Source organism: Salmo salar, chromosome 11, assembly GCF_965601325.2.
Source record: "Salmo salar chromosome 11, fSalSal1, whole genome shotgun sequence".
NCBI lineage: Eukaryota > Metazoa > Chordata > Actinopteri > Salmoniformes > Salmonidae > Salmo > Salmo salar.
In genome coordinates this window covers 25,219,337-25,239,072 of record NC_138301.1, presented here as the reverse complement: position 1 = coordinate 25,239,072, position 19,736 = coordinate 25,219,337, and the positions used below count along the sequence as shown (strand labels likewise).

General features: G+C 42.2%; 1 protein-coding gene across 1 annotated transcript in view; it reads left to right on the top strand.

Annotated features, from left to right (window-relative positions):
- Positions 1-6,186, top strand: part of LOC106562312 (uncharacterized) — a 31,545-nt gene extending 25,359 nt beyond the window's left edge. Inside the window, exons 31-48 of the mRNA XM_045689219.2 lie at positions 91-326; positions 469-640; positions 894-1,141; positions 1,366-1,549; positions 1,637-1,826; positions 2,013-2,191; positions 2,285-2,354; positions 2,447-2,577; positions 2,863-2,897; positions 3,189-3,357; positions 3,507-3,605; positions 3,726-3,766; positions 4,033-4,155; positions 4,403-4,501; positions 4,740-4,868; positions 5,174-5,213; positions 5,364-5,487; positions 5,801-6,186. Coding sequence (XP_045545175.2) covers positions 91-326; positions 469-640; positions 894-1,141; positions 1,366-1,549; positions 1,637-1,826; positions 2,013-2,191; positions 2,285-2,354; positions 2,447-2,577; positions 2,863-2,897; positions 3,189-3,357; positions 3,507-3,605; positions 3,726-3,766; positions 4,033-4,155; positions 4,403-4,501; positions 4,740-4,868; positions 5,174-5,213; positions 5,364-5,487; positions 5,801-6,008 — 2,477 coding nt within the window. The 3' untranslated portion in view covers positions 6,009-6,186. The remainder of the gene's footprint in view (positions 1-90; positions 327-468; positions 641-893; positions 1,142-1,365; positions 1,550-1,636; positions 1,827-2,012; positions 2,192-2,284; positions 2,355-2,446; positions 2,578-2,862; positions 2,898-3,188; positions 3,358-3,506; positions 3,606-3,725; positions 3,767-4,032; positions 4,156-4,402; positions 4,502-4,739; positions 4,869-5,173; positions 5,214-5,363; positions 5,488-5,800) is intronic.
- The last annotated feature ends 13,550 nt before the right edge of the window (positions 6,187-19,736 follow it).

Genomic DNA, 19,736 nt, shown 5'->3' with positions numbered 1-19,736 from the left:
TTTGTATACTGCCATTAGTAATGTTCAATTTGTATTGAATTATACTCGTTAAATTGGTGCAAAATGTACATCTCCTCAATATATTTTCAGGTTCAATTATTTATAATATCTCTGACCATGATGGATGGTGCTTCATTGCTATCTGCAACAAGAATTGCCAAGTAGAAACCCATCCTGATTGTAATCCAAATACCCCAGTTACTACTACTACACCAACCACTACACTGCTCCCAACAACAACAATACCACATACAACAGGAAGAACAACCACCACCCCAAAATATCCATCTGAGAAAAACTGTGACCATGAACTTCCTCCAAGACAGGTATTTGCTCTTCTATAGATAATAACCTTTTTGGAAACATTCCATAGGAATTATTATTTACAAAAGGGTGATTATATATAAAAATAAATTGTATGATTTTATAGATATTTCCTGTAAGACTAATACTTTTCTGTGTTTGTAGAATGGTGACAGCTGGAAACATAACCAGTGCACCAACGGAACATGCGCCAACGGGAAAGTTATTTATGAGCATGTACATTGTGAGACTCCGAAGCCTATTGCATGTGAAAATAACTATCCTCCAATCAAAGTGTATGACGAATCTGGATGCTGTTTCCACTATGAGTGTCAATGTAAGTTTACCCCCCCCCCCCCCAAGAAAAAAATATATGTTTATTCTTTGTGTCATAAAATCCACTTTAGCTATTGATTTTAGTTCAAAATTATTCTTACTCTTTGACTTGTTTAGGTTTATCTAATAGTTACCAGCAGTAATTGTATATGAATGTCTAACATTGGAAACATTTCAGCACCACACTATTCATTTAGCATAAAACATTCCACATCCGTGTCCTTTTAAATGATAATCATTCTCTTCTTACAAAGGTATCTGCTATGGTTGGGGAGACCCTCACTATGTCACCTTTGATGGAACATACTATGGCTTCCAAGGAAATTGTTCTTACGTCTTGGTCAAAGAAATCCTGCCAAAGTACAACTTCAGTGTTGTAATCGACAATTACTATTGTGATGCCCCAGATGGACTTTCCTGTCCTCAGTCTCTGACAATTTATTATCAATCTTATGAGATATTCATGACCAAGAAGGACGTTGATGGAGTTTTCACAAGTCTGGTAATTAAAATATCTTAAATACTGTGTGTTCAAGACATTTTCATTCCTTTTTCATTTAAGAGGGATTTGCTTTTTGATTAGCTTAGATATTGATTAGCTTCCATTTAAGATTGATATAATTCCTTTATGTATTAGATATAGGATACAGTTCTAGAATACTATTGGGTATGCAAATATTGAATTATTGTAACCATTTTGTCCATCTCTTAATATTTCTGTCTTAGATTTATGTAAACCAGCAACGCATCATCCCAGCATATGAGACCAAGAACTTCCGCATCACAGACAACGGAATTGAGACCCTTTTAGTCATACCAGCAATTAATGCCAAGGTGTCTTTCACTGGTCTTATGTTTAGCATATACCTGCCCTGGGACAAGTTCAATGGCAACACTGAGGGACAGTGTGGTGAGTACAGGTGTTTTATGGTCACTCTGTTACGATGATTACCCCATGATGTCTCATTGTCTAACGATGGTTTTCAATCTTATTCAGGTACATGTGACAACAACCGGACAGATGACTGCCGCTTGCCAAATGGGGCTATTGATTCATCTTGTCCTGACATGGCACACCAATGGCATGTTGCTGACCACAATAACAGTCAGTGCACACCACCACCAGAGCCGACACCAACACAACCACCAGGCTGCGATCCACCCATTTGTTATCTCATTCAAAGCAAGTAAGTAGCAATTAGTATTCACAATAAATCTCCTCTGTAGTATCGATAACCTCTCAATCAGAATAATCTCAGTGCGAACAATAACTTGACATACTAAAACACGGCAATCATTTGACAAAGCCTGATGACAAAACAAAGTGAATTAACATATTTAAGTATCTAACTGAAGTGTGGTATATTTTTAAGGGTCTTTGAGAGTTGCCATAAGATAATCCCCTACGAGCCATTCATTGTGGCATGTATCTTTGATGCGTGTTATATGGATGATGTTACCATTGGCTGCACCAGCTTGCAGACCTATGCTGATGCATGTGCACAAGCAGGAGTCTGTATTGAGTGGAGAAATTATACAAATGGACAATGTGGTAAGTAGGTCACTCCTCAAGACCATAAAGCTCAGATAGCCTCTCTATGATGTAGCTTATTGGTTATTAACCTTTTTATCTCACCCGCTACAGACTTCACATGTGAGAAACCCAAGGTTTATAATGCCTGCGGTCCACAAGTTGAACCAACCTGTAATGCCTGGTATGTATAATGCTGTTGTTGTTCAGTGGATGGGTATAATGATGGAGAAATATTCTCTCAGCTATTGAAACTTTTTTTGAATATCTCTGCAGGTACAATTTCAAATTCATCCAGACTCAAAATGAGTTCAGTGTCATGGGAGATATACAATTGGAGGGATGTTATTGTCCCCCTGGTACCACTCTTATGAGTTCCAGCTCAAACTACTGTATCCCCAGCTGTGGTAAGAATGGTCAAATAACAGCATTGTATAATGAGTGTGTGGTGATTTACAGTATGGTGTTGTGATAGCTGGTTTGAAAGCTGGTTTAGCTTTTTGTAAAACAAACAAAAAATATCCACAGCATTTTTCACAGATACTTCAATGGTGTGGATTTTGATTTATATTGATTTTATATAGATTTTATCAAGTGCTTCCGGTACATACAGTACATTATCAAAACGACCTAGTGGATTGTACTTCAATGACTTCGTTTTTTAATGTATATTCTTCTCTTTGGTTCATCAGATATTTGCCTGTTGCCAAATGGAGAATGGAAAGAGGTAAAATAGTTAGAATTTCACTCACAGGTTTTAGCAGGGAAGAGAAACTATTAATTAATGACATACACATCATGTAGGTAGTCACATGTGGATAGTTCACTTTTGCCAATCCTGTATAATAATGTGTGCAATAGTAATAATATATAATAATTATTTATTACATTTCTATAGCGCTTCTCATAGAACCTCAAAATGCTTCTGTAATTTATGATTCCACACACTGAATGATTGAACTTTGTACTGGTAGTGTCCAAACAAACCTTAGTGTGCTTAAATTGTTCCTCATTGCAGGCTAATGAGACCTGGGTGAGCAACTGCCAGGAGTGTGTTTGTGACCCGTACAGTCTGGAAATCCAATGCCAGCCTGTGGCATGCCAACATCAGCCTCCTCTCACCTGTGATCAGGAGGGCCAAGTTAAGGTCGTAGAAACCGTTGACTGTTGTCAAAAGGACAAATGCGGTGAGTGACTTGTTTGGATAATGTGCGCTATATGTGGGCTTTTTAACATCTCGGTAAAAACATTAACATTTTTGGTGATTACCTAATATATCCAACCACTGTGGCGATTTGCATAGATTTTAAAACAATCGTTTTTTCTTTCCAAACAGAGTGTGATGTCACACGATGCTCTACTTCCAAGATAACTTGTCCAGTCGGATTCGAGACAGAGGCAACTATGGGAGTCTGCTGCCTAACTTATCAATGCGGTGAGTATACATCTGCATGTGCTTGAGTGTGTGTGTACATATGCATGTGTGTGCATATCCTAGAAATCCCAACATGTTAGTTGCAGTATTAAGTGATTATCCATGTTCTTTGCCCCACAGTGCCAAAGGATGTCTGTGTGTTTAACAACACTGAATATCAGGTGAGATGTCGATGTGTCTATGTTCATTTTGGCCAGTCCCACCACTTCTAAATTATCAACTTAATAAAAGAGGACAACGTTATTTTACTTGCATACATTCATTACAAACAAGTTAAACTAAGCAAATACCTCCTTTAAACAATTAGAGGCCTCTATCAGGGTGCCAACAATATTTTTTGGTCAATCCATGTATGAGATTAGATAGGACAAAAAAAGTGTCTCAATTCATAGATTTTCCATAGAAATATTGTATTTTCTCATTCCAGCCTGGTGCCAATGTTCCTGAGGACAAGTGTAAGAATTGTGTGTGTGGTGACAGTGTGGATGCCCAAGCGCATCTACATATCATTGAGTGTCAACCTACTGAATGTGACACTCACTGCCAACAGGTAATTGATCTCCATTGACACATCGACACCCTTTGGCCTCATTAAGTAATTCAACAAACTTAGTGTAATGTGAGTTCTTATCCATGTCAAAATATTATAATAACACTGATTCCTCTGTGTCCACTATTGGGCTACTACTGGATAAGTGTAATTACTAGTGAGTTACCAGGATCACACATTGGTATAAGAGAGATCATGTGCACATCATAAAGGTTTTCTCCTCTCCGGTCTGTCTTCTTCCTTTCAGGGCTATGATTATCAAGCCGTTCCTGGTCAGTGTTGTGGGAAGTGTGTACAGACAAGCTGTGTGGTTATGCTGCCAGATAACACCACACACACTATTCAGGTAAAATAGCATCAAGCCGCATTATTGATCTCTCACAGATACAAAAATTGCATTTTTTTTTTTTACAATTCGTAAAACATATCAGTCCTATTTCACTTGATTATTTAAAAACCCCAACATGTAATTTTACTGTAGTAATAAAGTGTTATGCAAAATAACTATCTTAGCAATGATACAATATATCTTATATAATTTGAAGAATATCCTGTTGATATCATTCATATTCTCACCTCTACAGCCTGGTTCTGTCTGGATACCATCTGGAGACAAGTGTCTCAAGTATGAGTGCGTAAATATTATGGACCAACTCATCCCAATCCAGGCTAAGACTGTGTGCCCTGACTTCTACCCAGAAGACTGCATACCCGTGAGTTACAATAAACATCTGGCAAATTATCTGGGTCTGGGAAACTGGCTCATTTGAAAACAACTGGACAATGTGCAAAATCATATTCGTGAAATACAGTTTAAACATGCCCAGTCACTCAGACCAAGGCCTGTTGCTTAATATAGTATGCCTACTGTGTATTTATGTGACGTTATTGACACCTGTTGCTTAAAGTGAACAATGCAAGAACACTACACATAAAAACATGTGGAGACAGTTTGGTAAACGCTATGTCAGTGACTTAAAAATGTTCTTGTTTTTTCTTCCATTTTCTTGTTTTTAAGGGAACTGAATTTGTTGCTCCAGATGGTTGCTGCCATGTCTGTGAGTGTCTTTTTAACACTATCCTTTTTGATAGACATTTGTAAATCATTCTTGCCTTTTATCATGCATTGGAAAAAGTGTTTTAGCTATTGCCATGGTCCTCAGGATGATTAACATTAATTCATTTGAAAATTTCACTTTTGTGTGCAGGTATTCCAATAACTAAGCAATGCAACGTGACAAAGGGCAAAGTGTACCTGGACAGCAATGGCTGCAAGTCTGCAAACAAGGTGGAAGTGACAACATGCGGTGGATCCTGTGTCACCTATGCCATGTGAGTATTTTGATCATTCCTGAAATGTTTCAGGAACACTAACACATTATTCCTCCCAATAAAACAGAATTGGGCTGCCTGGCTAAATGCAATCTACAAATTATATTTTCAGTAATATGTTATGTTACAATGGCTGTGTTTACAAAGGCAGCCTAATTCTGATATTTTTCCCAATTATTGGCAAATGAGCTCATCTGATTGGTCAAAAGATCAGAATTAGGCAGCTTGTGTAAACACAGCCAATGTTATATAATTACAACTGCTACCATCAGTACTTCCACATAATGACATCGCCTCTCCTTTCTGTTTTCAGGTATTCTCTTGAGGCCAACATGATGGAGCGCTCTTGTACTTGCTGTCGGGAAGAATCCACCACCAAGAAGGAAGTGGAGATGATCTGCCCAGACGGGTCAAAGTTCAACCACTCCTACATCCACATCAATAAATGTGGCTGCCAGAGGACAGAGTGCGTGACCCCGGAGGCGACCCAGGTCACAAGGTCACGACGCAGGAGAAGATGAATGACTCTCCACTGCCATCCCGTTACTGCTTAGATTAGTTTTCTACTTATGTTCAACTTGTTCACTTTCCTGCAAAGTAATCTGCTAAACGTAGGAGAAATAGTTTCAGCTTCTTATTCAATTTTTATTTAATTTTAGCCAAAATAAAGTTGGCAATAGGCTATGCATATGTACCACATTCTTGTTTTCATTCCTTTTTGTAATTCTGTTGAGAAATATTTGATTGCAGACACGCAGTTCAACAATGGCCTATCCTCTTCCAGACAAACAACCACAATTCAAAGTCTCAAACACTTATTTCAATTTGAGATGGTGTTAGGTTAGAGAAACGGATCAGTAATCGGAAGGTTGCTGGTTTCAGATCCCTGGCACCACTTCCTAATGTTGTCCTTCAGCAAAGCACTTAGTTAACCTCTCCATATCTCCAGGGGCAGCACTGAGGCTTACACTGTGCTCCTCCCTATACAGTACTAAAGACACATGTTCCACTTTGATGGACTAATAAAGTAATAAAGTATTTGTCCTAACTTATCTCTCATATTAAATAAAGTATACAAAATAGAAACTATATTGTCCGGGCAATAATAGTCCTTTGGTTTCACCGAAAATAAAAAACAGATCATTTCATTTTAACTGTACCAAGTGTACAAAATGTACAGTACAAAATGCAAAGGGAAATACATGGGGCTATGTCTGATTATATAAAACAAAGGGAAATACATGGGGCTATGTGTGATTATATAAAACAAAGGGAAATACATGGGCCATGTGTGATTATATAAAACAAAGGGAAATACATGGGGCTATGTGTGATTATATAAAACAAAGGGAAATACATGGGGCCATGTGTGATTATATAAAACAAAGGGAAATACATGGGCTATGTGTGATTATATAAAACAAAGGGAAATACATGGGGCTATGTGTGATTATATAAAACAAAGGGAAATACATGGGCCATGTGTGATTATATAAAACAAAGGGAAATACATGGGGCTATGTGTGATTATATAAAACAAAGGGAAATACATGGGCCATGTGTGATTATATAAAACAAAGGGAAATACATGGGCCATGTGTGATTATATAAAACAAAGGGAAATACATGGGGCTATGTGTGATTATATAAAACAAAGGGAAATACATTTTTTATTTCACCTTTATTTAACCAGGTAGGCCAGATGAGAACAAGTTCTCATTTACAACTGGGACCTGGCCAAGATAAAGCAAAGCAGTGCGACACAAACAACAACACAGAGTTACACATGGAATAAACAAATGTACAGTCAATAACAAACACAATAGAAAATCTATATACAGTGTGTGCAAATAAAGTGAGATTAGGTAGGTAAGGCAATAAATAGGCCATAGCAGCGAAATAATTACAATTTAGCAATTAACCACGAGTGATAGATGTGCAGAAGATGAATGTGCAAGTAGAGATACTGAGGTGCAAAGGGGAAGAAAAAAAAACTATATGGGGATGAGGTAGTTGGGAAGGCTATATACGGATGGGCTATGTACAGGTCCAATGATCTTTAAGCTGCTCTGACAACTGATTCTTAAAGTTAGTGAAGGAGGTATGAGTCTCCATCTTCAGTGATTTTTGCTATTCGTTCCAGTCATTGGCAGCAGAGAACTGGAAGGAAAGGTGGACAAAGGAGAATTTGGCTTTGGGGGTGACCAGTGAAATATACCTGCTGGAGCACGTGCTATGGGTGGGTGCCACTATGGTGACCAGTGAGCTGAGATAAGGCGGGGCTTTACCTAGCAGAGACTTGTAAATGTCCTGGAGCCAGTGGGTTTGGCGACGAATTTGAAGGGAGGGCCAGCCAACGAGAGCATACAGGTTGCAGTGGTGGGTAGTATATGGGGCTTTGGTGACAAAACAGATGGCACTGTGATAGACTGCATCCAATTTGCTGAGTAGAGTGTTGAAGGCTATTTTGTAAATGACATCGCCGAAGTCAAGGATCGGTAGGATAGTCAGTTTTACGAGGGTATGTTTGGCAGCATGATTGAAGGATGCTTTTTTTGCGAAATAGGAAGCCGATTCTAGATTTAATTTTGGATTGGAGATGCTTAATGTGAGTCTGGAAGGAGAGTTTACAGTCTAACCAGACACCTAGGTATGTGTAATTGTCCACATATTCTAAGTCAGAACCGTCCAGAGTAGTGATGCTAGACGGGCAGGCAGATGCGGTAAGCTATCGGTTGAAAAGCAAGCATTTAGTTTTACTTGCATTTAATAGTTGTTGGAGGCCACGGAAGGAGTGTTGTATGGCATTAAAGCCTTTTTTGAAGTTTGTTAACAGTGTCCAAAGAAGGGCCAGAAGTATACAGAATGGTGTCATCTGCGTAGAGGTGGATCAGAGAATCATCAGCAACAAGAGCGACATCATTGATGTATACAGAGAAAAGAGTCGGCCCGAGAGTTGAACCCAGTGTTATCTCCATAGAGACTGCCAGTGGTCCGGACAACAGGCCCTCCGATTTGACACACTGAACTCTGTCTGAGAAGTAGTTGGTGAACCAGGCAAGGCAGTCATTTGAGAAACCAAGGCCATTGAGTCTGCCGATAAGAATGCGATGATTGACAGAGTCGATAGCCAGGTCAATAAATACGGCTGCAAAGTATTGTATTTTATCGATGACAGTTATGATATCATTTAGGACCTTGAGCGTGGCTGAGGTGCACCCATGATCAGCTCGGAAACCAGATTACATAGTGGAGAAGGTATGGTGGGATTCGAAATGGTCGGTGATCTGTTTGTTAACTTGGCTTTCGAAGACCTTAGAAAGGCAGCGTAGGATAGATATAGGTCTGTAACAGTTTGGGTCTAGAGTGTCTCCCTCTTTGAAGAGGGGGGTGACCGCGGCAGCTTTCCAATCTTTAGGGATCTCAGACGATACGAATGAGAGGTTGAACAGGCTAGTAATAGGGGTTGCAACAATTGAGGCAGACAATTTTAGAAAGAGAGGGTCCAGATTATCTCGCCCAGCTGATTTGTAGGGGTCCAGATTTTGCAGCTCTTTCAGAACATCAGTTATCTGGATTTGGGTGAAGGAGCAGTGGGGGAGGCATGGGCAAGTTGCTGTGGGGGGTGCAGAGTTGTTGGCCGGGGTAGGGATAGCCAGGTGGAAGCATGGTCAGCTGTAGAAAAATGTTTATTGAAATTCTCGATTATCGTAGATTTATCGGTGGTGACAGTGTTTCCTAGCCTCAGTGCAGTGGGCAGCTAGCTGGGAGGAGGTGCTCTTATTCTCCATGGATTTTACAGTGTCCCATAACTTTTTGGAGTTTCTGCTACAGGATGCAAATTTCTGTATGAAAATTCTAGCCTTTGCTTTCCTAACTGCCTATGTATATTGGTTCCTAACTTCCCTGAAAAGTTGCATATCGCGGGGGCTATTCGATGCTAATGCAGTACGGCACAGGATGTTTTCGTGCTGGTCAAGGGCAGTCAGGTCTGGAGTGAACCAAGGGCTATATCTGTTCCTGGTTAAAAAGAAAAATTGAATGGGGCATGCTTATTTAAGATGGTGAGGAAAGCACTTTTAAAGAATAACCAGGCATCCTCTACTGACGGAATGAGGTCAATATCCTTCCAGGATACCCGGGCCAGGTCGATTAGAAAGGCCTGCTCGCTGAAGTGTTTAAGGGAGCGTTTGACAGGGACCACGTACCCATTGTGGATGCAGGCAATGAGGCAGTGATCGCTGAGATCCTGGTTGAAGGCAACAGAGGTGTATTTAGAGGACAGGTTGGTCAGGATGATATCTATGAGGGTGCCCATGTTTACGGATTTGGGGTTATACCTGATAGGTTCCATGATAATTTGTGTGAGAATGAGGGCATCTAGCTTAGATTGTAGGACTGCCGGGGTGTTAAGCATATCCCAGTTTAGGTCACCTAACAGTACAAACTCAAAACAATTAATTCACATATGGTGTCCAGGGCACAGCTGGGGGCTGAGGGGGTCTCTATGTGGTATGTGTGATTATATAAAACAAACACCGTTTTTTTATGCGCTTAAACGATTTCTTTCAAATTATTTTGATAGTGTTTGTCAACTGCGTGAACAGAAATGGGAAGGTTCCCACCTGAGTTGGAGGGAATTATAAAACTCTTTTGCTATTATAACCAGTCCTCTGTTACAGATTACTTACAGTATCTTACTGATGTTGTAGCTTCACAACAATCAGACAAAAAGGGGATCAATAGACTCATTCAAATCATAACTAATATTGCAGAAAAGAGCACTCATGCCTGCTTTATAGCATGATCATGTTATACTGACTCGTCTACAACTGGCACAACAAGTGTTGGTGTCCAAAGGGACATTTTGCTGACAGCTTTTGGTTAGTTGAGGCTTCAATGGCTCTTTAAAATGAGAAATACTCTCTACAGTTTCTTGAAACCCTTTACCTGAAACAGAATGATGGATAATGGAATAATGGGCCCTTCAATAGACCACCACAGTCAAGGCACTTGACAAACATAAAATCGATTTCAATCAAAGTCAGTGTAGTGCCAATTGCTTTGGACAGGACATGACAGATACTTAGAAGATTATGCCTTGAGGTGCCATAGTGTCACAGTGGATTAGATATGCATTTAAATTGGAATTAGATCAATAATTGTATTGACTTTGAATCAACATTGAAAGTCACACCTAAGAAGGTAAACAACCTTCCTGTGAGATAAAAAGTATGCAGTAGAACAGGTAGGATCAACTTAATAGGGACCCCACTGCCCAAAGGCCATAATACTAGGACTGTTATTAGTTTTACCCAGCTCCAGGCACTGTATACTTGCTGCCAAGTCATCAAAAAAGGAACTCTGAGCTCACAGAAAGTGGGTCATATGTGTGACATAATTAGACCAGGGACAGTAAAATACCCATGCAATAATTTAATGGTCAAATAAATAAGCTAATGTATTTTTTAAATTTTTTATTAAACATACAGTAGTGTTGTTGGGGAACTTCTCTTTACTAGCCTATATAGCCAAAAAAACCTGTAAACATATGTAGCTCAACTGTGTGCTCCACACTGGATAGTTCATTATGATTCATTTCTCCCACTCTATTCAACATGTTTTAATATTACACTTACTTTTACATAAAAGTTCCTGTATCAACCTACCTCAATCTAACCTGTAGTTACAATTAACATTAAGCTGTCACCCATAAATCATCACAGTTTGTTTGAGTTATTCAGAGTGCTCATCAACTTGCTCTGTATGATATTACTTCTGTATGCTGAATTGAGTTTACTCTCAACCTCAATCTATTTACCCAGAGCTTGTGTAATAATGGTTCCATACAAAAACCAAGTATAGCTATGACGATAGATGAGCCAAATACACAACCCGGAGCTGCTAAAATCATCAAAAATCGTTGAAGCCTTTGGGTAAGGTGGAGCCGCACACAGCCTCTGGCAAGACCTAGGTGGGGATGCGTGGGGAAGGATGGATAGGCTATTCAGTGAAGGCTTTGTTAGGAAAGAAACCACCTGGGGTGTAGACACAAGGGCATATGCCATAGCCTAGGCAGTGTGAAAGACATTGAAAGGTTGGGCCAATTATCAGTCATAAATCAGTCAATAGCATTTTGGAAGAGCGCCCGGTAGTGAGGTTTGAGCTCTGTCTGAATTCCAGATTGACCACTATGAATATTCCATTGTGAAATGTAAAGATGGGTCAGATACAAAAAGTACTAACCTACAAACCTGCAACAGATTCTTCCCTTTAGCAGATGAATGTAGACAAGATCATATACAGATATGTTCATTTCACACATAGGTCGGCTCTGTCAGCAATGGATCATAAAATTCCTGTTAGGCAAGTTAGATGATTGACTTAATAAGAAAAAGCAATTCTTCAACAAATGTTAATCAACTGACAGTACAATATTTCATGTCGTGTTACATTTATAGAAGGAAAACCAAGCAGGATTTGGCTTGGTTTGAACACAGAACTGCTGAAATGAAGGAAACACCAACATAAAGTGTCTTAATAGGGCATTGGGCCACCGTGAGCTGCCAGAACTGCTTCAATGCACCTTGGCATAGATTTTACAAGTGTCTGGAACTTTATTGGAGGGATGCAACAACATTTCTATGATACCAAATTCCATAATTTGGTGTTTTGTTGATGGTAGTGTAAAGCACTGTCTCAGGCTCCACTCTAGAATCTCCCACAAATGCTCAATTGGGTTGAGATCTGTTGACTGACACACACACACACACACACACACACACACACACACACACACACACACACACACACACACACACACACACACACACACACACACACACACACACACACACACACACACCCACACACACACACACACACACTACACACATGACCTTAAGCATGGTGGAATGTTAATTGCTTAATTAACTCAGGAACCATTCCTTTTTGGAAGCACCTGATTTCAATATACTTTGTGTCCCTCATTTACTCAAGTGTTTCCCTTATTTTGGCAGTTACCTCCACAATGGTGATAAAATAAATTAGTGTCAATGTAAAGTGAAATATAGAAAGGTATTGTCACGCCTACTCCCGCTCTCCCGCTCCGGTGCTCGATATCGCTGGTTTACCACCACCGGTCCTGGCAACCCATCATTACGCACACCTGGACTTCATCACTACCTTGATTACTTCCCCTTTATCTAGCACTCTGTAGCCTCACTCATCATTCAGTATTGGTTTTGTTTTCTTGTCCAGACGCTGGTCTTGTTTTACATCATGCCATGGTCATTATTATTAAACTCACCAACTGCACCTGCTTCCTGACTCCCTGTATCTCCGTTACAGAATACTGCTTTAGCAAATGGAAGCAGCAAGTAATCAAGACCTCTCCCAGATGGTCGGCAAACAGGGACACCTACTTCGCCAACACCATGACCAGATGGCGCCACTGGGGATGGCTATGGATGAGGTCCTCCATGTTCTTCAACGCCTTGACATTACCCAAGGGGCGTCACCTCCAACTAGCGGAGGATTATCTACCACGAGTCGATTCAGCGAGCCACTACGCCAGCCTATCCATCAGTCCGCCCAGGTCAGCGATGGCCGATTGTCCCTCCCGGACAAATATGACGGGACTCCATCTAAATCCTGTGGCTTACTATTCCAGTGCTTCCTCTATATCGGCCATCAGATGGGAGCCCCCACCACCGAGAGGTCCAAGGTTGCCATGGTTATTTCCCTGTTGACCGGACGGGGGTTGGAGTGGGCTACGACCATCTGGGAGAAGATGAGCTGGGTTCCTATGAGAGGTTCATGGCTCTGTTCAGGGATATCTTCGATCATCCACTGGAGGGTAGAGAGGGGGGTGAGCTCCTACTCCAACTACAGCAGGATGGCCAGATCGCTGTGGAGTACACCCTCGCTGTGGAGTACACCCTGGAATGAGCCACCGCTCCACACCCTATTCGGAACAGGACTGCGCGAAGAGGTCCAGACAGAGTTGGCCTGCCAAGACGACACACTCTCCTTGGATGCATTCATCACGATGGCCAGCCGTCTGGATAACCTCCTTTGGGAGCATTGACACCTCCATTGCCTCTCTCCTTCCTCCATTGACCATTCTGAGTCAGAGCCTGAACCAATGGAGGTAGGGGCATATGCCTCCCCGCGGCTGAGTGACACTGTCGGAGACAGCTTTGGGTCTGTCCCTATTACGGTCAGGAGGGGCACCGGCTTCAACGGTGTCCGGTATGTTCCAACCTGGGGTTCACAAGAGCAGAGGGACAGCCCCGTGATCATCTGTCTCCTGGGTTAGGAGTGAGTATTCCATCACTTTCTGCCAAACCCTTTCTAGTACTGATTTCACTGGCTGCCTGTCCCCCGTGTGTTGTTTCTACAGCTCTAGTGGACTCCGGTGCCGCAGGGAATTTTATGGACCAGGCCCTTGCCTCCTCCCTGAACATCACCTCATATCTGCTTTCCTCTCCTTTTCCGGTTCAAGTGCTGGATCGTGGACCACTGGGATCCGGGACTATCACACACATCACAGCACCACTCACCCTCACCGATGACCTGCTTTCCCTTCCCCTGTGGATCCAAGTCGGTCGAGAGTCCTGTGGTTGCCCTTCAGCCCAACATCCCAGAGGTATACCAAGACCTGCGGGAGGTTTTCTCCAAGACCTGTGCCATCTATCTCCCTCCTCATTGCCCCTGGGACTGTGCCGTTGATCTGCATGCAAGCTCTGCGCCTCCGTGCAGCCGCATCTACCCTCTGTCAGTGGCTGAAACCAAGGCTATGGAGGAGTACATCCATGAGGCTCCAACAGGGTTTCATTCGCAGTCCTTCTTTTTCATGGCCAAGAAGGATGGAGGGTTATGCCCATGCATTGATTATAGAGGTCTGAATTCCATCACCACAAAGTACCGCTACCCTCTCCCGTTAGTGCTGGCCACAATTGAACAACTCTTTACCAAATTGGACCTGCGGAGTGCCTACAATCGTATATGCATTCAGGAGGAGGATGAATGGAAAATGTCTTTCAGCACAATGTCTGGTCACTACGAGTACTTTGTGATGCCTTATGGATTAGCCAATGCTCCATCAGTGTTCCAGGCATTCGTCAACGAGGTGTTCTGGGACATGCTCGGACGCCAGGGGGTCGTGTATATTGATGACATCCTGGTCTACTCGGCTAACTTGGAGGATCACATCGCTCAAGTCCAAGTAGTCCTGGAACACCTCCTGGCCAACCACCTGTATGTCAAAGCGAAGTGCCAATTCCATCAGGAGGGTTTCTCCTTTTTGGGTTGCCAGATCGGCATGCAAGGAGTGGTGGATGGTAAGAAGGTCACCGCTGTCAGGTCATGGCCAGTCCTAACCACCATAAAGGGGTTACAATGGATTTTGGGGTATGCCAACTTCTACCGCCGTTTCATTAAGAACTTTAGCTCTATCACCTCTCCTTAAGGGTGGTCCCTGTAAGTTGGGGTGGAGTAATGCAGCCAATGAAACCTTCCACCTCCAGAAGGTAAGTTTCACCTCGGCCCCGTTCCTCAAAAACCCAGAACGTACGCTGCCCTTCGTGGTGGAGGTGGACGCTTCAGAAGTGGATGTGGGGGCTGTCCTGTCCCAACGACAAGGTAATCCACAGAAATTGTATCCATGTGCATATTACTCAAAGAAACTGTCTCTTGCAAAGAGGAACTATGATGTCGGAGATCGGGACCACCTGGCGGTGAAGTTGGCATTAGAGGAGTGGAGACACTGGCTGGAGGCCGCCAAGGATTTCTCATCCTCACTGACCATCGGACCCTGGAGTGCATACGGACAGCGAGGTGGCTGAACCCGCGACAAGCAAGGTGGGTGCTTTTCTTCACTAGAGTCGACTTCACATATTGCCCAGCTTCACAGAACACCATAGCCAATGCCCTGTCCCTTCTCTACGATTCGGGAGAGGTTCCTGTCCTGAGTGCACCCATAATTCCGCCCTCTTGAGTCGTAGGCCCCATGCTCTGGGACATAGATGTAGACATTCGCCAGGCCTTGGAAATGGAACCCGCACCTGCTACCTATCCTCCTGTGTTCCCACAGGGATAATTGATCGGCTGTGGACCTGGGCGCACACAGCTGTCGTCGTGGACATCCAGGTATCACCCGCACTATTCAATCTCTGGAAAGTACTGGTGGCACACCTTGGTGCAGAACATCACTCGCTATGTCAACTCCTGTTCCATATGTGCCCAAACTAAATCTCCCAGTCACGCCCTGATCGGTTTCACCTGTCCTTGTGATTGTCTCCACCCCCTCTAGGTGTCGCTTATTTTCCCCAGTGTATTTAACCTTGTGTTTCCGCTCACTGTGTAAGTGTGTCTTGTATGTTTCCAAGTCAACCAGCGTTTTCCCCGTTCTCCTGCTTTTTGCATTCTCCTTTTTCTAGTCTCCCAGTTTTGACCCTTGCCTGTTTCTGGACTTTGTACCCACCTACCTGACCATTCTGCCTACCTTGACCACAAGCCTGTCTGCCACTCTGTACCTCCTGGACTCTGATCTGGTTTTGACCTTTTGACTGTCCACGACCATTCTCTTGCCTACCCCTTTGGATTAATAAACATTGTAAGACTCCAACCATCTGCCTCCTGTGACTGCATTTGGGTCTCGCCTTGTGCCTTGATACTCCCTGGCACGCTCCAGCGGGGAAACTCCTTCCTGTGCCTCAGCGTACCTGGTCTCATCTATTGATTTGTCACTGATCTCCCCTCTGCTGGTTTCACCACCATTTTGGTGGTTGTGGACAGATTCTCTAAATCCTGCAGTTTTATCCTTCTTTCTGGTCTCCCTGCCGCTCTCTGGTTTGCTGCGGGACTGTTCCAGCAGGTCTTCCAGCAATGACATTCTGGAGGACATCGTCTCCGACCATGGCCCCCAATTCATGTCACAGGTATGGAAAGCCTTCAGGGAGAAGCTGGGGGTCATGGTCAGCCTCACTTCTGGGTACCGGCCTCTGTCTAATGGGCAGGTGGAGAGGATGAACCAGGAGCTGGGGAGGTTCCTGAGGAGTCACTGCCAGGACGGGCAGGGGGAGTGGGCCCAATTCCTTTCCTGGGCGGAGTACGATTCATTGCGTCACTCCTCCAACGGGCTGACTGCCTTCCAGTGTGTTCTGGGATACCAGCCAGCCCTGGCTCCATGGACCCTGGGCCAGATCAAAGCTCCTGCGGTGAATGAGTGAGTGGTTCAGGCGCACTGAGGAGGTTTTGAACGATGCCCAGGTGAGGCTCCAGCACGCCCTCCGCAGCCATGTTCGCGTCTGGCTCTCCACCAGGAACCTCCCACACTTCCTGCCCTGTATGAAGCTGAGACCCCAGTTTGTGGGGCTGTTCAAGGTTCTCCGGAGGGTCAACAAGGTAACATATAGATTACAGCTCCCCACTAACTACTGGCTCTCACCCTTTTCATGTTTCCTCCCTCAGGCTGGTGGTTCCTGGTCCCCTGGCTGATGCCGTCCTCCACCTCCCCTAGACATCGAGGGGAGCCCCGCCTATGCCATCAGATCCCTCCTGGACTCCCAACGTCATGGGTGTCAACTCCAGTACCTGGTGGACTGGGAGGAGTACGGTCCAGTGGAGCGGTGTTGGGTCCCGGTGGACGATTTCCCCCTTCGCCCACTGGCCTGCCCCTCGCCCTCGGACGTCCTGACCGGCATCCCCCTGGGGCTGGAGCCGCCCGTCAGGGGATTCTGTCATGCCTACTCCCACACCTGGATTTTATCACTACCTTGATTACTACTCCTTTATTTAGCACTCTGTAGCCTCACTCATCAGGCATTATTGGTTCTGTTTTGTTGTCCAGACACTTCTTTTGTTTTGTATATCTCCATGTTCGTTATTAAACTCACCAACTGCACCTGCTTCCAGACTCCCTGCATCTCCTTAACAGGCAAACAGGTAGAGCAAACATCTTTTAATGGGTTTTTAGTAAAATGTCTACTTTTTGGTCATTTAGTAAAAGAAAATGGAGCATATTTCCAGTATGTTGAGACTTTTATTTTTTTTATCTATGCTTAAAGTGAGGGTTTGAAGGTGTCTAAACTTAACAATAACCATAAGCCTTAAAATGACACCCACCAATTGAACAGGGATGGTTTGACAAAAAAATGTATGTTATATTTTAAAACATAAATTTGGAAAATGTAGACAGTTTCCTATGCTGCTGCAAAACGAACTTATGCTGTTAAAGCGATGTGCTACATACCAACTAGTCATTCCTGTTGAATTTAAACCAAAAAGAATAGGTTGATAGACTTAGTGGTCATATATGAAAGCTGAAATGATTAACATAATTGAAGAAATGCACATCAGTGTGTCAAAATTATTTTGAAAAAAATGGCTCATCTTTTTTAATCAGGATGCAGTTCCTGGATCAGCTTGGTGAGTCACACTAGCCTATGAATACTAACTATGAACACAATTAGTATGATCACTCCTTTGAGTAACAGCAGAGAGACAAATGTTTGCATTTGGACAATGTGTGCTCAAGCTACTGAGCCAATAAAGTGTATTAATGTATTATTAATCTGTTATACATTGCCAGAGTTTGGGATGGCCATGGAGATACACCTTTTTGTTCTATCAAACCTCACTACTTATTATGAATGTATCTGTAATTATACATTAATCTACATTACATAAAGAAAAAGCATGTATTGTATTGTGGACCCCAGGAGGAGTATCTGCTGCTTTCGGAATAAGGGGGATCCTAATACAATACCAAATGCTTAAACCACTGGAGTGGAGATGCTGCCTGAGATAGATAGTGAATGAGGAAGGAAAGGAAATCACATAAGACTAAGTAAATTATCTTGAGCAATATAATAAAGGACGTTATGAACCACCTGAGTTTATAATAACAAGAGGTACACAAATAATCCCAATAATAGAATACTTAATGAAAATGTCTAAATCTGTATGTAAATGCTCATGCTTAATGTACTGTTAATGTACTGAAAAACCTCATAAAACAGAACATTGAAGTCTTTAAGTCATTGAGTCATGTTTAACCTGTGGCCCCACCTTTGTGCTAACCTTTAAGGTCCCTCCTCAAATACAGGTGGTTATAAAGACCAGATCCATCCTAAGCACCTCTCTCATATCACCTGTGTAGGACCTGTTCACGACCCACAGGATCACCATGGGGACAACCAAGGATACACTGATATGGAGGCTGATATACCTGGCACTACTGATCAGATCAACACAAACAGGTTGGTAGAATATTCATTCATTTGCCTAAATCAGAAACTTTTATGATTATTATTATAATACAATTATTCTACATTTTTAAAAGTCTGACAAATCTGTAAAATCGACATATTATGTCATAAATCACACTGAATATGAATAACAAATAGTAAGTATTCAGGACCACACCACATTATTATGATTATTGATACTTGGAATGTATGTATGAAAGAATGTCATCGACATAATCTATGTTAATTCAGCAGGTCTATAGGTTTAAAATCTGTAACCACAAGTTTAGTTTACAAATATACCCTATCAATATATGATTAGGTGACTTTCAGATTTGATAATATATCTATATATTTTATGCAAAATCTCATTATCAAAAAAATGTATGTGTTAGCTATTCAGAAATGTACTAACACACAGAACATTGATTACATGTATTATACATGTATTATACATAGCATTTTGAAGAATTCGACAGTAGGTATACAGTAGCAGTTTTTACGCAATCAGTAATAACGGTTTTCCTGTTTTCTGCTTTAGGGCAGCATACACATTTACTACGATCATATGATTACATTATTCATCCAATTTCTGTTCCTTATACACATTTGCTTATGAGATTGTTTCCATCTAAATTTGAAAATGTTACACGTGGTGAAAAATGTGTAAACTTATAGAAATCATTATCATTTGTGATTGTTATCATGAGTGGTTGTAGCATAGTTTAAAGTGTTATAAATACATAAATCACTCCCCACACTGGGTGTGAGTTAATACTTTTGAAAAGAAAACGTTTGATCGGGAACGAAAACAAGAACAGAATACAAACTCAAATGTATATCTTTAAAATAACAGTTATGGTAACTAAGTCTGATGTCTGATATTACTCAAATAACAGGACAGGAAACTGACAGGATACTAACAGGAAACATCTGATGCCTAAATATGTAAAATAGGGACCTGAACAGTCATCGGAGTTCAATATGTTTAGTTTA